Raw genomic sequence first — 20866 nt, 5'->3', positions numbered from 1 at the left:
TGACGACAGGGGTGTCAGGCGGGCCGGGGGAATAACAGGCAGGCTGGGTACCAGAAGGGACAGGCAGGGTGTTAGTGGCACTCGCAGACATGGGAACAGGCTGGGGGCTAGTGGCGCTAGCAGGCATGGGGCTAGCGGCAGGGGCCTGGCAGGACAGGGAGACGCTTCCCAGCCTGCAACTAGCGGGTCGGGAAGGAGTCCACTGGGGGCTAGAGGCACTAGCGGGGAGGTGGAAAAACCTGGCCAGCCACTCAGTGATGGAGTCCCTCAGCCACGGCCTCTGGGAGACTTTCACCTGGCCTTCACCTGAGAGGGAGAGAGAGCACACACAGGGGAGAAAACACAGGGAGGCAGGCAGGGAACAGAAAACAGAGGAAAAAGCAGAATAACTGATAAAAAGGAGAAAAAAACCCCAGGACACTCACCGTCAGCCGGGCTGCCACCACAACAGTAATTATGCTAAGGTTAAAGGACAAACAAACCCCTGTCAAATTTGCTCCTGATATTTTGGCTCATTTCACTCACTGATGCTCTGCTATTGATGTAGACAATTATGAGGATTCATGTGATTTATTTGTTCAAGACTTCATTGCATGCCCACCTTGCTACTTATATTAATGAGAAAAAGGCAAAGACAGCATCTGCAGCCAGAGTTATGGCTTATGAATATATTTTAACACATGAGTAGCACAGCAGAGACTGGCAGCAGAGGGAGAATTTCATGTTTAGGCCTAGTAAGTCTCTAGGTGTTGCCCATGAGCCTGCTCATGCTGCTGTGAGGCATGTTCCAGGGACAAATGGGAGGTTTTGATTCAGTCAAGATATGTCATTCATCAGTAAAGGCCCATTTATACTCCTGCGTAGGGTCTACGAGCGTATCTACGGCATAGGGTACGCACGTAGCCATGCATTTATACTTGCGCGTAAGTATGTGCATCAATCTGCAATTACACCCCCAAACGCTAGTTGGCAGTAGCGCTACAGCGTCCACTGTGTTGACCTTTGCCGGCCGAGCAGGCTAACGTCTGGTTTAGCGCTCCGCTAACGTAAATGGGGGTAAAATTATAAACGTGCGGCTGGGATACGAGATGCATGCTCCTTTTGTCTCTTTGGATGGAAAGGAGTAGATCCCAGCTAAAATTGTACAAGACACAGGGGCTACTACTGAGAGTTTTATTGTGGAGAACACCTGTACTGTTGCTGGAGGAATGGAGAATACCTGTGCTTACCATTGTGTTGGTTCCTCTGTGAGTGGCCTTGCATCTGTCCTCTGATCCGGTATATGGAGAAGTTACAATGGGAATGCATTCCTTGTTGACAATTCAAGGTGAAGACATTATCCTGGGGAATGCCTTGGCTAGGGCGAAGGTTAGACAGCCCACCGCCTAGTACGTGCGTTTACCTTTACAGGAGTCTGAAGAACCACATGAGTGTGCTAAACAGCACCCTAATTTTTTTCTTCCTGTGCGATGACACATGCAAGGAGTGATGTTAAATCAGAGCAGAGCTCGTTTTCAACGCAACAATGTTCCTAGTGGCTATTTTATAAAAAATGCTGTTAAGTCAGCGGGCTTGGTAGACAGCCTGTGGTGAGCAGGTAGACAATGTTGTTCAGCTTGTGGTGCCCTCAAAGTTCAGAGACCTTGTATTAAGCACATAACATGATGGGGTTGCGGGTCATGTAGGTGTATTGAAAACTTTTGACAGAGTACGTCAATAATTTTTCTGGCCTCATATGAAAAAGGGATGTAGCAATGTACCGTAAAACTTGCAACAACTGTCAGTTAACTGGAAAGCCCAATCAACAGCACAAACAGGTGATGCTAATAATGACAGCAGACAGGCAGGCAGAGAGACAGCAGGGGGAAACAGACAGATACTAACAAGTTGCAAAACACAAGGCAAGAATCTAACTGGAACTCAGAACACAGAACAGACAAGACAGGCCAAGTAACAGGGAAACACAGGCAACTCCACAAGACAGAACGGACTAAGATAACTGAACTGAACAGAACAAGAAGACACAGAATTATCATAAGCAAATGAAAGACTAATCAGGCAGAGATCCCAATTACACTTAGCAGACAGGCAACAAGCATGAAACAAGAACCAGATAATAACAGAAAGAGACAGGAACTAAGGCAGGCATGTGTAGCAAGACGAGGGTGTGATTCTATTTAAATACGTAATAATAACTTAAATAAGTTGCCAACAACGCCACCTGGGGAATTTCACCCTAGGAAATAATATTGATAGGTCACACAGGTTTGCATGAAATAAGGCCAGGGCAGAGAGTGTTTCACATTTAAACAAATAATTTTATTAACAAAATACAAATTAGAAACAACCAAACCAAAAGTAACTTAACAAAAAGAAAAAAACCATACCAACTACATATACCGATTAAGAAGGCATGCCATTACTGGATAAAATTAAAGTATGGGCCTAATAATTTAATATACAAAATACTATTTAAAATACACAGTGGCTAAAAGGATAAAGCAAAACACACCAAAAATGAATCAAAACGTGCAAATCAATTAATTCAAACCAACCAAAATGAAAAACAGAAAATTGAAAATAACACACACACACACACACACCACAAAATGCCAACTGTATAAACTAAATATACAATAACTAGACCCAACCAACAAAGAGATGCTAAAACCGGCAAGCCCGCTTAGAGCCAAGACAGAGCCGGAACTGGGCCGACCAGGCAGAGGGCAATCCCACAGGGGGAGAGAGAGCGACACCCAAAGCCAAGGCACGAAAAAGACAGACTGAACCGCCGTTCAAACCCCCCCGCCGAGGCAGCAGCGCAGTCAAGGGAGCATTGTGTTTAACTGCGATGCACTAACTGCACACAGCAGACAGTTCCATCAGCATGCAAGCAGACAGCACACTTACCACATGGACCGAGAGCAATGTTGCGTGCATACAGGACGCCGACCGGCGACTCTGAACCCAGACAGCAAACATTATTGAAACTATGTTGAATCAGCATTCTGCTCTCAACGCTAATTTAATAGAATCATTTTGCACCATTTTTTAATATTGAAACAACGTTGAAATCATAGCTAACTAACAATCAATGTGACTTCAATGGTATTTCAACCAATCTTACTACTGAAACAACGTTGAAATCAAAGCCTAACTAAAAATCTACGTGACTTCAATGTTCTTTCAACCAATTTACTATTGAAACTACATTGAAATAATAGCCTAACTAACAATCAACGTGACTTCAATAGTATTTCATCCAATATAACTGTTGAAACAAAGTTGAAACTATGTTGAATCAGCATTCTGCTCTCAACACTAATTTTTTAATACTGAAACGTCATAGCTAACTAAAAATCAACATGACTTCAATGTTATTTCAACCAATATTAAACCACAGAAAAGAGACTATAATATATTAAAAATGTTTAAATGACAATGGCCAATTTAATCAGTTAAAAAATACAAAAAATTATTCACTACTCCTGTTCTGCTCTGTCCACCCATCAGCTCTGGAGCATAGGAACCCATTTTTGTGCTGCCTGGACAAGGTCAAAGACTTCTGTCCCCATTGGTTCAGTCAGGGCATCTATAACAGAAAACATACAAACAAAACAACTTTCAGTAGTGAAAAGGATGTGAAGATGAACAATGTCAGTCGGGCTGAATTGGCGCTATATTATATATATAACAGTTAACTTACTTGAATTCACTAATGTTACCAATTTTTTACCAAAAGACGTTTATAGTTTAACGTTATTTAAATTGTCAAACATTAAATGCAGTCATAGATTGAATCTGGAGGCTGAAAGTTGTAGAAGACTGACAGATGTATCAAGTTAGCTGGCTTATTTAAAGTTAAATGACAGGGGCATTAGCTAGCATCAGTTACGAGCATGAGAAAGGTGTGCATATATTTCGCAAAGCAGTCGAAATCTGAGCAAAGATAAAATACAGTTTTTAACATAATTTACAGTCCTGTACAGGATATTATCCTCTGGTGATAAAGTTAGCATTTATACTAGTGAAGTAACTTATCCTAATACGATGGAGCTTGGATATTGTGCTATTTGTCAGTATAAAATGGTATTGAAACACTTGTATATAGTCTATGACTGCATATAATGTTAGACAATGTCAATAAACGATAAATGTCTACAAATTTGGTACAATTAAACATTAGATAAATAAATATGTGCTTACCTGATGTGGACTTGTGAGATGTGTGGGGTTCAGGAACGTTGATCCACCAAGCGATGGTCTCCCGGTCAATAATGCTGCATTGACTTTTCAATCATACAGTATTTCCCGGTCAACTATAATTCAATGACTTTTCAATCCTATTTCCCGGTCAACTATAAATCCATGGCTTTTCAATATGATGTAATTTCCCGGTCAACTATAAATCCATGGCTTTTCAATCATGTTTCCCGGTCAACTACAGTTCAATGACTTTTCAATCATGTTTCCTGGTCAACTATAAATCCATGGCTTTTCAATATCATGTAATTTCTCGGTCAACTATAAATAGATGACTTTTCAATCATATTTCCCGGTCAACAATATTTCAATGACTTTTCAATCATGTTTCCCGGTCAACTATAAATCAATGGCTTTTCAATATCATGTCATTTCTGGTCAACTATAAATAGATGATTTTTCAACATTGTTGTTGTCAACTACAAATCAATGCTTAATCAAGTATAATCGGGGCAACTATAAATCAATATTATTCCAATGTCACGCTCATACATGGTCGTTTTTCATCAGTACTGCAATATTGATTCAACATTTATTTAGGAAAATCAATATTTATTTAATGTAGTCTTTATTCACAGCTAGCATAGCTGGGAGTATTTACCAAAATGATTGCAGTTTTTTGTTTCTTCCAGTTGTGTCTTATTTGTGTATTAGTTGTAATTTCTATTTACCACTTGTGCTTTTGTCACAGTTTTACATTATGTGATTCTTCATTAAATATGCAAGAAAAGTTATGCCTTGTGTTTAATGGAGGACTTCACACTGTTAACTAGCAGTCAAGCTTTGAAAAACGTGCAACTCATTGCGAGGACAGTATATAGGCTGAATAAGGCACTGATCTGTGTTGAGAACCTACTCAAGTGTATCTCTTAAGAAATGGTATTGTTCAAGCCTGTTGTTATACAATGGTTTAATTGGAATAATTATTTTAATGATGAGAGAGGCTTTTGAAAACACATTTGCACTTAAACTCTGCATTTCAGAAGAAAACTGTACTAGCACTTTCTTACAAAGTATATTGTAAACTTATTATGTACCTTTTTACAACCTTTAAAACAATAAAAGACATACATGACATTCATAGCTAGAAAGATAACATGATGTTCATAATAGCACAACACCAAAAAGTTGTTACAGTAATCTTGACATTAGATTGTAGAAAAATGTCTGCCAGGTGTATTTTTTATTTAATTATTCTTTCCATTTTCCTTCTGATGGCCTTGTTTTATATCCTCTTCTCATATTCCTCTCTCATTGCATTGTCTTCATACAGGACTTTGCAAAAGTTGTGAAGTACAGAACATGCTAATGTGTTTGGCTGCCCAGCGTAATGCCCACATCGCATACCTTTAGGACACATATCCCTTTGAGGAATTCCAAAGGCGGGCTCTACAGTCATACGCACTTGACTTAGCTGATGGTCTAATCTCACAGTAAGGCTTCACAAGCAAGACAGGACATCAACCCCCTTAAATGTTTCAAAAGTGTACCTTTGTCACCCTACTTATACAGTCAAAAATGGTATAATTCTATCTATGGCCAGCAAGTCAAGAAAAGTCATAGATTACTGCTTCTTTTTCTTACATTTGATGTTTGGAAACTCAGAAGCTAAGAGGAGCATTTTGAATTTCGGGCTGAATTGTGAATTTTAAGTATTCAGAAACATATGAACCAAGTGGTAAAAGATTTAATATTCAAATACATTTACTTGGCATCAGTCCTGCTGTCTAAATATCTTAACATTGCTATTACTACTAACCTACATCTTTTTCTTGTGTAGACAAAAATTATGCATTCTGTCTAATTAATTGAGTTTTTATGACTCGATGCCTCGACCCATGATTGCTTTCTTTGTGTTCCTCTCTGGTCTCAGCAGGATTATGTAACATTTTGGTCCAAACAGTGATATCAAGAGACCAAAACTGGAAGCCAGGATGGCAAATACCTCCACAGCATCTGCATATTTGCCCGGTGAGTTGACATAAGCAGGGACAAAGGCCACCCACACAGCACAGAAGATCAGCATGCTGAAAGTGATGAGTTTGGCCTCATTGAAACTATCTGGAAGATTCCTTGCTATAAATGCAATCAGAAAACTGAGAGTAGCCAGTAAGCCAATATAGCCCAGTAACACTGCAAAACCAACTGTGGACCCGACTACGCACTCATAAACTATCTTGTCATTGCTGTATTGAGTGTTTTTATGAGGTGCAGGTGAGGAAGAGACAAGCCAGGCAGTGCAGATTGCTGCCTGAATAGAAGTAAGAACAATAACTGTCCCTCTCTGCTGCACAGCACCAAACCACTTCAGACTGGCACCACCTCCTGGCTTGGAGGCCTTGAACACAGCCAGAACCACCATGGTTTTCACCAGAATACATGAGATGCAAAGCACAAAGCTGATCCCAAATGCTACATGTCTCAGCTGGCATGTCCACAGCCTGGGACGTCCGATAAACAGCAGTGAGCAAAGGAAACATAGTTTAAGTGACACCAAGAGCACAAAACTCAGTTCTGAATTGTTGGCTCTTACAATAGGTGTTCTGCGATGATAAATGAAGATCCCTAGGACAACAGCACAGATAAATGTGCCCAACAATGAGGCAGTTGTCAAGCAGATACCCAGAGGCTCATGGTAGGAGAGGAACTCTGTTTTCTTAGGAACACAGTGGTCCTGCTGGGGGCTGGTCCAGAAGTCCTCAGGACAACTGATGCACTCCATGGAATCTGTGAAAAAGGAAAATGTCTTGAGATACATATTTATAATTGATCTCAAAACGGCAATGGTTAAAGTTGGATACCAACCAGTCTTATTGCTGATCTTTCCCTCAGAACAAGGAATGCAGTCAAAACAGCACACAGGTTCCCCTTTCTTTCTGGCCATGCGAGTACCTGGAGGACAGCTCTCGCTGCACACTGACTGCTGTGGCTATAGGGAGAAAAGTGTTATTCTACACTACTTTACACCGCTGTAATGAGTTATCTATGGGCCAAAAAATGTGTCTGAAAAATCAGAAGCAACCTTTTTTGATTCAAAGTTCCAGAAGATTTTGTCTTCATCAATTGTGAGTTCTTCACCTTTGAAGGCTGACCTCTTAACCTCACCCACTTTCTGAAGTGTAGTTTTTCCATCAGGGAGCCACAGCCAGTTCATGATATCATAGATTGGTAAGGCATCACCATTCTCATCAAATGACACTTGATCACCAAATGGTGTGGTGAAGTTGACCTTTTCCAAGTAATACACAAGCTATGAATATCAGAATAAGGAGTAGAGGAAAACCAAAGAGGACGGATCAAAATGAATTCTACTGAATACTAGGGGTGTGACGAGACACCCACAAGGCGAGATTCGAGATTGGGTTCAATCTTTAATGCTGAATTATATATATTACATTTCCAGCATTCTGATGTTTTTTATGCACCAGTTTATGGTGATTTTTTTATATAAAGAAAAACACAAATTTCAGGTGGCAGGTGACTATTCAAAATCTATAACCTAACTATAACAGAATATAAGTCAGTTTTTAGATGTTTATGTTGCAAAACTCTACCAGCTACGTTACCACTCATTACAGCTATCTGGATCACAACAGTGGGTCCAGCTGATTACTCTCAGGGCGTACGCTGGTGTCAATCAGCTGGGTGGAGTTGATTCGCTCTGTGAGTCTATCTTATCAGTTACACTACATTTGTATTTCACTGCATAAGAAAATAAATGTGTGGCTTGACAACGTGTGAAAAATGTAATTTGCGTGAGTCTAGCGAGACAGCTTTTCAGCTGATGAGAAATACCGCTACAATTCAATCTCGCGGCGTGAGATTTAGTCACACCCCTGAATACATTATCAAAGTGCTCTGCACTTTAAGATTAGTAATCACGTAGCTCTGCATTTAATCCTATACCCTAAATGCTACTCTGCAAGAAATACGAAAGCATAGGATTTAGATGTATACATAGGTGTGAATGTAAACTGATATCACACCTGCCATGGCTCCAGTCTTTGCAAAGTGGCACAGCTGTGCCCGCTGAAAGGCCCTCTCCCTGGTTCGCACTGCAGCATTTCATCAAGGGCATAAGCCAGTGCATACACAGCCTTGTACACATTATACTCTGGCCTGAGGTTTGAAATGTCCAAGAACTCAGTCTCCATATTCTCTAGATCTTCCTGTCCAGTGCATAATGCTCCTCCAGCTTCCACCCAACCTTCTGGAGGTGGTGCAAATCTGCACTGAAATGTGTATTCCCAAAACTGTTTCACCTGAAATTCATTAAAACTTCATGTTAATGGAAAGAATTATATATATTATTCTATGAAATTGCCATCAGAAGTTTCATCTCTAACCATGCTATTTCCATAGTCATTGTTGTGTTTGTCAGGACGTATTCGTAAGAGAAATTCCCTGAGACCTGCTATTTCTCCTCTACGGATGGCGATGCCCAGTGTGCTACCCAGGTAAGGCATGAGGTGGGGGGTCTGGAACACAGTACCTGCTATCCCAGCTTCACTGGCCATCCACTGCAGGCCTGTCACATTCTGTCTCACCACCTGTGTATTATACCAATTATATAGTCATACAACAATGCCCATTCTAAATTATACACAGTTTACACAGATCATGTCTTACTCATTCATATACAGGTGCAATCCAATGTTTTACACTATATTATAAGCAAATGTATGCATACTGGACATCCATAAAGTAAATTTTACTGTAGGTTATATTTAAGTTGTATTTCAAGCCCAACCTCTTCCATGAAGTTAATCAAGAGACTCTCATGTGCAAACACAATGACCACACGAGCTGTAGATTTCTTCACTACATCCACAATCCTCCTTAGTTCAGCTGGGTCATTGCTCCAGGGCAAAACCTCTAAGTAGTCCAGACAACCTCTACCAGACTGAACAAAGTCAGACTGGAAGGATCGGGCAGCATAGAGTCCATAATCATCATCACTGACCAGCAGACCTGCCCAAGTCCAGCCAAAGTGGGTTAGAATCTGAATCATAGCACGCACCTAAGTGAATACAGAGTGGAGGGATTAGTGCACAGGCTGGAATAATCTGTCAGTGGAGACCCTGCTAAACAGGTTTCACAATGGACCGTGTTTATTATTTCCATTTAGCTTTGTTATCTGAGACCGAACAACACAACAACACAAATAAAATGACTGGTATTACACAAAAGGAATATATTTTTCAGTGAAGTACATGAAAGTTCTTTATGATCAATGTTTAACTGCAAAGGCTTTCTTTTATGCATATTTATTTTGCTGATTGTCACCTGGAAAGCGTCACTTGGGATGGTTCTAAAGAAGGATGGAAACTTTTGCCGATCACTTAGGCAGGAACACGTGGCAAAATAACTCACCTGTGAAAGACAGACTGTAGATCCTAGAAACGTTTAAAACCTTTACCAAGTCTTTAAAAAATGTTGTTTGATTACTTGAGTCTTACATTCTCCTTTTTAAGGTGGATTACTCTATGTGTACAATTCAAATTAAATTTGAAATAAAATCAAAATTATATAAATTAATTATTAAATATTGTGGTGCAAAACTTACCATCGGTACTCTGTACAAACCTAAGACACTGGAGATGGCAATAGAACGGGTAGAGGAAGAATCACCCACAATCCCTAGGACTGGAGGGATTCCTACACAGGTCTCGTCTAATATAAACTGCTCCTCTCGACCACTGACTAAGGACAAGGCTGCACGGAAACCAATTCCTAGTTGGACGCAGATATCAAAAAGACTGTATCCCAGAGTCACATTAGGTAACAGCTTGGAGTTTCTGTTGATCTCATCAATAGCAAAGGCCATGGTTTGAGCCTGCCTGAATCCTAGGACATCAAAACTGACACAAAAATTTCCACTGTTTATTATTGAAAATACAACATGATCGAGTAACTGTGTAAACATGAATATGTTGCACAGCTGCAGGTTTTGCGAACAATTACAATTTAGTAGTAACATTATTGTCAATAAAAAAAGACATCTGTGCAATAAAATGTTTAAAATGGCATAAACACACATTGTAATTGTTGTAAACATTCTACGCATGGGACAAACTTTCCCCAGTTTCTGCTTTAGTTGTTTCCTGACAGACTCACCCGTGGCAGGTAGGCTGTTGTGGCTGTGAGGTAAAAGACAGGTCCGGAAAGACAGAAAAGAAGTGGATCCCAAACAGCCCACCTAGAAAAACATCTCCAGCCTTGTGCATCCCATTTAGATGAAACTGGCCCTGTATCCGGCAGGAAGAGGAAGAAAGGAGGGAGGACACAGCAGAAGAAAAGTAGGAACACAACAACATGAAATACATCAGCGAGAGCAAATTGATATCTAAAAATGCCCACATGACTATTGTCATGTTTTCCACCTTTCTGAGCCCAGTCATCAAGTGTTACTGGTATCGTAACCCCTTTTATTGACTTGCTGTGTTGTTTAATCTTGCACACCACCCATCAGGGCATAAGCAAAATTAGGGGCAGGGCCTAAAATGCAATTCATTTGAGAATTGTTTTGTACTGAGGCAGAATTTATTTGTGCACTTTTAATAATATCTCACCCAGCTTGTGTTAGCAATTTATGCAACATAAAGTAAAAGTTGTGGACATAGTTGAAACACGAGGAAAGCCCAGTTGCCCTTGATTTTAACCTTCCTTGGATAACTATGCCCGCGACCCTGTACGCAGGATAAGCTGTTGACGATGGATGGATGGATGGATGGATAACTATGATAACTTCCACCTGGATGACTAAGAACCTTCACAGACAATTCCTGTAAAACACATACTTGCCTTGTTGTAAAATAAGTTTTCTTCTGAATTGCTCTGCAGTATAAAACCTGAGCAGATACCTACAGTATCAGAAGAGTCACTTTGTACTGAGTATTATCCCAACTGCACAAATTAGCCATGAGCATGTGATATTCATTATCAATTGTTAACAGAGTTTAATAAAACGTCCACTAGATGGCAGCAGCATACTAAGACAACAGTTCATCTTCCCTTGTATTTTTCATTTCACCGCCTGTCTTAGATTGTAGTGATAGGAATTGTGGCTCTTAGAAGGGAGCCAGATCTTATGGCTCCATTCATTTCGAGATCTGGCTGTTTCGGCTCCCAAGTGATTTTTCATTTAGTAGCAACTCTGCTGGTCACTGCCAAGTTACATTCTTATTTCTTGCAAAAATAAATTTGCAATATCAGTCATAATGCATTTACATTTACATTTAAAAGTGTAGTAAGTCAAGAAAAACTATCCTAGTGGTTTAACAAAAATGACACCCTATTAATAAATGTATGGTTAAGATTTTTGTCTTTCCAATTTGAAAAGATTTGCTATCATGTAAAAGTAAAAGTAGTTATGTATGTCATGGTAACATTATTTCAATTAGGAGACAGTTAAACTTCCCCTCCAGAAAAGTTTTGAAGTATGTAAAAATACTCTGCTATGATTAATATCAAGTTTAACATGGTTTTCTGACATGAAAAGTTTTTTTAACTCTGAAAAAGGGCTGGAAGCACACCTACTCTTTCTCCCTCAGTGAGGAATTTTGGATCTATGAATGTCCCACCAACCACCAGCTTCTTAAGCTGACTTTAAGTCCCCGGATCTCTTTTCAAAGAACTAAAATGTTCCTTCAGCCCATTGTTCTGTGCGTTTCTACATTGGTCTTAAGACCTGCGAAGATTAGGCAAATTAACCAGTTGACGTTGGTTGTAGGCCCTCGCCTTACAAAGCGATGCACATGCATTTGTTACCATTATCAATGAGCAAAATTTATAAATGAACATCAAATTTGATTGGAATATAATGAAAAACTATAGGATATGCTTGACTATTAAAAACAGCTTTTGTTGTATGGGAGTACAATGAGAGACAACAAATTCAATAACAAACTGGATAAAGTCATCAAGTTCTTAAAATAACTCCAGCAGAGAGAGGAATGGTGGAAAATTGAGGAGCAGTCCTAGAAAAACACCCGACATGCTCAGAAATTTACAGGAAGGCAAGCCCCACCCCACCAAAGAAAGGTACTTTTGGAAAGTACTACCCTCCGAGCAGGGACTTTTTGGGGGGTAAAATAAAGACCATAGAACTAAATTTAGACCCGGGTCCCTTCTGTGGAAACACAGCAAGTTCTTCCAAATGTTCCTAGTCCCGGGGTATAGTTCCTTTGGGCGAAATGCGGCTTTATTGACCAGCGAAAGAGCAGCACGCTTCAAGATGGTTAGTTAGATGAAGTATTGGAGAGATTCAGTCGTATGCTACATGTTTGAACCTTAGCCAGACACAGATGAGGAGTCTGTTGTGCACCAAAATCGGCGACTAGCAGATGTATCAGAATGGTAAGTGTAGTTAGCATATTTTATTTGTTTATGTTGTTTGCTAGCTCGTCAGCTTGAAACTGGCAGTGGCTGACACAGCGTTAGTTGATTGTGATACAATAATATCTGCTACAATATTATAATGCATTTACATTCTCAAATTGTTATTATGTAGTAGATAGCAGAAGTAAGCTCCAGGATCTGGTTAACATCCAAAGACTACACACTCTACCATGTTTGCAAACTTCTTCGCTGGATCAAATTTGGTGGCATTTGCTAGACAGCGGATTGGTATTCAAATTTGTTACGTACCAAATCTAGCTTGCTTGGGAACATTTGAATTGTAGATTTTAGGGACGTGTACAGACCATAGACTGTATAAAAGGAGTGGACTAAGCCACTCATTGGTTTGTGGACTACTGTTTGAAGCCTTGAGTTTGGCTAATTAGCTGACGCCATCTTGGGTTTTTGGAACCAGAAGTGACCATATTTGGATGAGAGGGTGGGGCTGGGGAGTTATAATGCCTGACAGGTCGCTGTGGTAGTGACTTGCCAATCACAAGGTATCCATGTCCTAACACATACCCTGCTTTATTGTCCATTTCACTCTAAATGGGACTATAATGTACAAAATAATCATCATGCTGGATCGAAAAAGTCTTCAAACTAGTGATTAAGAAAATAAACTCATTAGGAAAGTTTTTACTGAGGTAATAAATCAGACAATTAGACTTCTTTTTGTAACCAGTGGAATCGACCTCTGCTGATCATTAGGAAGAATGTAGGTTTAAGGCACTTCTGCATTGGCATTATGGAGCTTTTGGTGATTCCCGCTTGGTACAAACATCTCCTCTTTCAGTGGAGAAATGTGAAAACACGGGGTGGCCAGTTAGCTCACCGCCAGGCAGTGGCCAGGGTCCAAATCCAGCCCGTGGTCCTTTGCTGCAGGTCATCACCTCTGTCTCTCTCAAACTGTGGTATCATAAATAATAAATGCCGTAAAGCTGCAAAAAATACTGTGAAAAAAACAAAATAATGTGAAAACATTTCTCTAGTGACAAACTTTGGGGGACATAAACAATAGAAAAAGACTCTTTTTTTGAGTGAATGGGGTAATTTTTAGGTAGTGGTGCCATGAGGAATATATCCTGATGGAGTCTAGACACTGGTGATTGGGGTAAAGGGATGAACAGATCTGGACAGATTTGATGCAGAGCGGGACTTAGACGAGATTGGCCCATCCTAATTAGACAAATGTCCTTGTTTCTTCTTCACAGACATTTGTGGGCAAACCTGGAGCTCCATCCCTTCTCATATAACAACAGTTACCCTATATAGCTTTTGTTGCATGTGCTACTGTGTTTCTCACAACCTAGATTTCTAATCACAGGGGTGGCTGTTTACTCCTTGGCTCCTGGGTGCTCCTTAGTCCGGTTCCCTGCATGGCAGCTCTGTCGCCATGCAGGGAACAGAATGGTAAGTATTGTTAGGTAGAAACCTATCTAAGGGTCCATTTACAATTTACCATGATCAATAATATACTAAACAAAATTATAAACGCAACACTTTTGTTTTGCCCCCATTCATCATGAGCTGAACTCAAAGATCTAAGACTTTCTGTTTCTCTCAAATATTGTTCACAGATCTGTCAAAATCTATGTTAGTGAGCACTTCTCCTTTGCCAAGATAATCCATCCACCTCACAGGTGTGGCATATCAAGATGCTGATCAGACAGCATGGGTATTGCACAAGTGTGCTTAGGCTAGCCACAATAAAAGGCCACTCGAAAACGTGCAGTCTTACTGTATTGGGGGGTTCCGGAAACCAGTCAGTATCTGGTGTTGCTGTTGCCATCTGCCCCGTACAGTGAAAACTGAGACTCATCCGTGAAAAGAACATCTCTTCAAAGTGCCAGACGCCATCGAATGTGAGCATTTGCCCACTGAAGTCAGTTATGGCAACTAACTGCAGTCAGGTCGAGACCCCGATGAGGACGACGAGCATGCAGATGTGCTTCCCAGAGACGGTTCCTGACAGTTTGTGCAGAAATTCTTTGGTTATGCAAACCGATTGTTGTAGCAGCTGTCTGGGTGGCTGGTCTCAGACGATCTTGGAGGTGAAGATGCTGGATGTGGAGGTCCTGGGCTGGTGTGGTTACACATGATCTGCGGTTGTGAGGTCAGTTGGATCTACTGCCAAATTCTCTGAAATACCTTTGGAGGCGGCTTATGGTAGAGAAATGAACGTTCAATTCACGGCCAAAACTCTGGTGGACATTTCTGCAGTCAGCATGCCAATTGCACGCTCCCTCAAAACTTATGACATCTATGGCATTGTGCTGTGTGATGGAACTGCACATTTTCGAGTGGCTTTTTATTGTGACCAGCCTAAGGCACACCTGTGCAATACCCATGCTGTCTGACCAGCCTCTTGATATGCCACACCTGTGAGGTGGATGGATTATCATGGGAAAGGAGAAGTGCTCACTAACACAGATTTTGACAGATTTGTGAACCATGTTTGAGAGAAATAAGCCTTTTGTGTACATAGAAAAAGTCTTAGATCTTTGAGTTCAGCTCATAATGAATGGGGGCAAAACAAAAGTGTTGCTTTTATAATTTTGTTCAGTTTAATTACTCAAAGATACTGCAGTATCTACCAAAACTTTGACCATAACTCACTTTTTGGCCAGTCTTTATACTCAGGAAAAGTCATAGATTTATTTTAAAGACTGACTTTGTTATGTTTGATGTTTGGAAATTCAGGAGTTGAGAGGAGCTTTTTAAATCTGGGGCTAATATACAAAAACATCAATCCCAGACAGGTCATCATAAAGCACATGCTGTAAAATAATGTCAGACAAACCCAAATAGTCTGCATAATTTATTTAGAGAAAGTATCTTGTAGTTTAATCAGGTGTAAGGTTAACTTAAATCAGGAAAAGTCACAAAGGCAATAATAGCATTTTAAATGTAAGTGCCTTTTACTTAAAAATAGAATAATTTGTTTGATTTAAGTATTCTCACACAAAGGGTCTTAGTAGTAAGAGATTTAATATTCAAATACATATGTCTGACATCAGCCCTGTTTTCTAAAAAGCTTAATTTTGTTATTAGTATTAACCTACATTTCTGACTGTGTTTTTCTTTTGTATAGACAAAACATATTCATTCTGTCTGATTCTGTGGTCTGAATAAATTTTTATGATTGGATGCCTCGACCCATGATAGCTTTCTTTGTATTTTTCTCTGGTCTCAGCAGGATTATGTAACATTTGGGTCCAAACAGTGATACCAAGAGAACTGGAGGCCAGGATGGCAAATACCTCCACTGCATCTGCATATTTGCCTGGTGAGCTGATGTATGCAGGGACAAAGGCCACCCACACAGCACAGAAGATCAGCATGCTGAAAGTGATGAGTTTGGCCTCATTGAAGCTATCTGGAAGATTCCTTGCTATAAATGCAATCAGAAAACTGAGGGTAGCCAGTAAGCCGATATAACCCAATAACACTGCAAAACCAACTGTGGACCCGACTACACACTCATAAATTATCTTATCATGGTGGTATTGAGTGTTTTTATGAGGTGAAGGTGAGGAAGATACAAGCCAGGCAGTGCAGATTGCTGCCTGAATGGAAGTAAGAACAATAACTGTCCCTCTCTGCTGCACAGCACCAAACCACTTCAGACTGGCTCCACCTCCTGGCTTGGAGGCCTTGAACACAGCCAGAACCACCATGGTTTTCACCAGAATGCATGAAACACAAAGCACAAAGCTGATCCCAAATGCTGCGTGTCTCAGCTGGCATGTCCACAGCCTGGGACGTCCAATAAACAGCAGTGAGCAAAGGAAACATAGTTTAAGTGACACCAAGAGCAGGAAACTCAGTTCTGAATTGTTGGCTCGTACTATGGGTGTGCTGCGATGATAGATAAAGATCCCTAGTACAACAGCACAGATAATTGTGCCCAGCAATGAGGCAGTTGTCAAGCAGATACCCAGAGGTTCATGGTAGGAGAGGAACTCTGTTTTCTTAGGAACACACTGGTCACGCTGGGAGCTGGACCAGAAATCCTCAGGACAACTGATGCACTCAGTGGAGTCTGAGAAAAAGGAGAAAGTCTTGAGATAAATCTTTGTATAACATCTCCAAACTGCAATGTGTTGAAGTGAAAACCAACCAGTCTTATTGCTGATCTTTCCCTCAGAACAAGGGATGCAGTCAAAACAGCACACAGGTTCCCCTTTCTTTCTGGCCATGCGGGTTCCTGGAGGACAGCTCTCGCTGCACACTGACCGGGGTGGCTATAAGGTGAAAACATTGTTTTACACTGCTATAATGAGTTATACAATGGCCAAAATATATGTGTCTGAAAAATCAGAAGCAACCTTTTTTGATTCAAAGTTCCAGAAGATTTTGTCTTCATCAATTGTGAGTTCTTCACCTTTGAAGGCTGACCTCTTAACTTCACCCACTTTCCGAAGTTTAGTTCTTCCATCAGGCAGTTCATGATATCATAGACTGGTAAGGCATCACCATTCTCATCAAATGACACTTGATCACCAAATGGTGTTGTAAAGTTGACCTTTTCCAAGTAATACACAAGCTATGAATATCAGAATAAGGAGTAGAGGAAAACCCAACAGGACAGATGAAAATTTATTCCTCTGATTACATTAACAATTTCAACAAAGCATTTAATCTGAAGTGAAGTCACATCTGTGACAATATAATGTGGTCTCTGACCTGATAATAATATACACTGCTATCAACCAGCAGAAGGGAAAATTAGTGATCAACAGTGATCTGCTCTGCCCTTTATGATTAGTAATGTCATAGCTTTGTATTTTATCCTATACCCGAAATGCTACTCTTCAAGAAATACTAAAGCATATGATTTAGTTGTATACACCAGTGTGAGTGTAAACTGATATTACACCTGCCATGGTTCCAGCCTTTGCAAATTTCCACAGCTGTGCCCACTGAAAGGCCCTCTCCCTGGTTTGCACTGCAGCATTTCATCAAGGGCATAAGCCAGAGCATACACAGCCTTGTACACATTGTACTCTGGCCTGAGGTTTGAAATGTCCAAGAACTTTGTCTCCACTTTCTCTAGATCTTCCTGTTCAGTGCATAATGCTCCCCCAGCTTCCACCCAACCTGCTGGAGGTGGTGCAAATCTGCACTGAAATGTGTATTCCCAAAACTGTGCCACCTGAAATACATTAAAAAAAACAAATGATAACAGAAATAATCAGAATATATCATTGATGGAACTTTCATCAGATGGCAAGGTTAAATTCTCACCATGCTACTTCCATAGTCATTGCTGTGTTGGTCAGGACGTATTTGTAAGAGAAAATCCCTGAGACCTGCTATTTCTCCTCTACGGATGGCGATGCCTATTGTGCCAACCAGGTATGGCATGAGTTGGGGGGTCTGGAACACAGTACCTGCTATCCCAGCTTCACTGGCCATCCACTGCAGGCCTGTGACATTCTGTCTCACCACCTGTGCATTATACCAAATATATAGTCATACAATCATGCCACTAAAGTAGTGTCTTAGTAGTCTTCTGAATTATTCACAGTTTAGACAGTTCATGTCTTGTCCTACTCATTCATACACAGGTGCACTCCTGTGTTTACAAAGTGATTATATTATGATTATATTTTTCATAACTGGAGTGCACTGTTGCCTTGCGCCTGATGTCAGCTGGGATTGGCTCCAGCCCCGCCCGCGACCCTGTACGTAGGATAAGCCTTTGACGATAGATGGATGGATGGAGTGCACTGTAATTTGTTTGTGGAGGGTGATGCTAATAGTCTGTATCCTATATTGTATTTGTTGGATAGTTGTAATTTTAATTAAGTTGTATTTGAAGACCAACCTCTTCCATGAGGCCAATAATGTAACTCTCATGTGCAAACACAATGACCACACGAGCTGTAGATTTCTTCATCACATCCACAATCCTCCTTAATTCAGCTGGGTCATTGGCCCAGGGCAAAACCTCTAAGTAGGCCAGACAACCTCCACCAGACTGAACAAAGTCAGACTGGAAGGATCGGGCAGCATAGAGTCCATAATCACCATCACTGACCAGCAGACCTGCCCAAGTCCAGCCAAAGTAGTTTAGAATCTGAATCATAGCACGCACCTGTGAATACAGATGGTAGGGATTAGTGGACAGGCTGTCACAATAATCTGTCAGTTGAAAACCTGCTAAGCATGTTTCACATTGGACCATGTTTAATTATTGCCATTCAGCTTTGTTATATGAGACCGAACAACCCCATCAACAACACAAAGAACATGACTGATATTACACAAAAGGAATATATTTTTTCATAGCAATACAGGGAAAGTTTAATTGCACATACTTTTTAAAAATCATTTTATCTGGTCCATAGTTACCTGGAAAGCGTCACTTGGGATGGTTCTAAAGAAGGATGGAAACTTTTGCCGGTCACTCAGGCAGGAACATGTGGCAAAATAACTCACCTGTGAAAGTCACAGACTGTATATACTAAAAACATTGGCTCTTTCAATTATTTAAGGTTGATATATCCATGTTTGCAATTGGCATTAAATGTGAAATTAAATCAAATTGATCCAAAAGAAATATTAGAAAGTAAAGCAAAAAACTTACCATAGGTATTCTGTACATTCCTAAAATGGTGGAGATGGCAATAGAACTTGTAGAGGTAGAATCACCCACAATACCTAGGACAGGGGGGGCTCCTACACAGGTCTCGTCTAATATAAACTGCTCCTCTTGACCACTGACTAAAGACAAGGCTGCACGGAATCCAATTCCTAGTTGGATGCAGTTATCATAAAGACTGTATCCCAGAGTCACATTAGGTAGCAGGTTGGAGTTTCTGTTGATCTCATCAATAGCAAAGGCCATGGTCTGAGCCTGCCTGAATCCTAGGACATCAAAACTAATAAAAAAAATACATGATACAGTAACTGTGCCAATATGTATATGTTGCACAGCTTCAGATTTTGCAAACAACAAAGCCACTTCAATAGCAACAGTTCTTATAGTCATTAAATATAACAGCAAAAAAGTAAAATGTTTAAAATGACATGTAATATCTGATTATCAAAACACATCTACAAATGGGAGGTTCTGCTTTTTGCTGTTCCCCGGACAGACTCACCCGTGGCAGGTAGGCTGTTGTGGCTCTGAGGTGAAAGACAGGTCAGGAAAGATAGAAAAGAAGTTGATCCCAAACAGCCCACCTAGAACAACATCTCCAGCCTTGTGCATCCCATTTAGATGAAACTTTCCCTGTATCTGGCAGGAAGAGGAAGAAAGGAGGGAGGACACAGCAGAAGAAAAGTAGGAACACAACAACATGAAATACATCAGTGAGAGCAACTTGATATCTAAAAATGCCCACATGACTTTCCTCATGTTTCCCCCCTTTCTGAGCCCAGTCATTAAGTGATTACTATGTCTACCCCTTTTATTGACTTGCTGTGTTGTTTAATCTTGACACCACCCATCAGGGCACAAGCACAATAAGGGGCAGGGCCTAAAATATATTTAATTTGAGAATTATTTTTTATTGATGCAGAATTTATTTGTGCACTTTTAATAATATTTCACCAAGGCCATGTTAGCAACCTCTCCGGCCCAAAGTTCAGTGGATGATCATAATGATAGTGGTCTACTGAAATGTGTATAACAGTCATATTATGTGTTTATTAGTTTTTTAAATGTCATCTTAAAGGGGCTTTAATTTGTATGTTAAGTTGTAGATTAATTAGATAAATGTATCACTTTCCTGTAAAATCCAAGGAAGGTTAATATCAAGGGCAACTGGACTTGGTTTGTAGGAGCAAACATGAGGAAAGTCCAGTTGCCCTTGATTTTAACCTTCCTTGGATAACTATGACCTGGATGACTGGGAACCTTCATGAACATTTCTTGTAAAACATCTACTTGCCCTGTGGAAAAAAAAACAATATTTTTTCTGAATTGCTCGGCAGTTTCAATTTGACCAGATACCTATAGTAAATGTATCAGAAGAGCCACTTTGTACTGATAATCATAACACAACAAATCAGCCATGAGTACAGGTATGTGATATTCACTATCAAACAATAACAGAGTTTAATAAACTGTCCACTAGATGGCAGCAGCATACTAAGACAATGTTCGGTCTTTCCATGTATTTTTCATTGCACTGTCTTTCCTTTATTGTAGTGATAGGAATTGTGGCCCGTAGAAGGGAGCCAGATCTTA

The 20866-nt window shown here is 40.3% G+C and overlaps 1 protein-coding gene and 1 pseudogene across 1 annotated transcript; both read right to left on the bottom strand.

Moving 5' to 3' along the window:
* Positions 1-6079: 6079 nt before the first annotated feature.
* Positions 6080-10505, bottom strand: LOC123986145 (extracellular calcium-sensing receptor-like). Its single transcript, XM_046074250.1, has 9 exons — positions 10381-10505; positions 9830-10124; positions 9550-9636; positions 9014-9283; positions 8610-8813; positions 8250-8525; positions 7286-7513; positions 7069-7192; positions 6080-6990 (listed from the first exon to the last, which is right to left on the bottom strand). The coding sequence occupies exons 1-9, from the start codon at positions 10488-10490 to the stop codon at positions 6080-6082; spliced, it is 2505 nt and encodes an 834-aa protein (XP_045930206.1). The 5' UTR covers positions 10491-10505.
* A 5297-nt stretch (positions 10506-15802) lies between these two features.
* LOC123985824 lies at positions 15803-19900 on the bottom strand (annotated as a pseudogene).
* Positions 19901-20866: the final 966 nt, after the last annotated feature.

The sequence above is a fragment of the Micropterus dolomieu genome, linkage group LG17 (genome assembly GCF_021292245.1).
Source record: "Micropterus dolomieu isolate WLL.071019.BEF.003 ecotype Adirondacks linkage group LG17, ASM2129224v1, whole genome shotgun sequence".
NCBI classification, from domain to species: Eukaryota; Metazoa; Chordata; class Actinopteri; order Centrarchiformes; family Centrarchidae; genus Micropterus; species Micropterus dolomieu.
The sequence above is the reverse complement of the archived record's forward strand: the minus strand, read 5'-3'. Positions and strand labels throughout refer to the sequence as shown.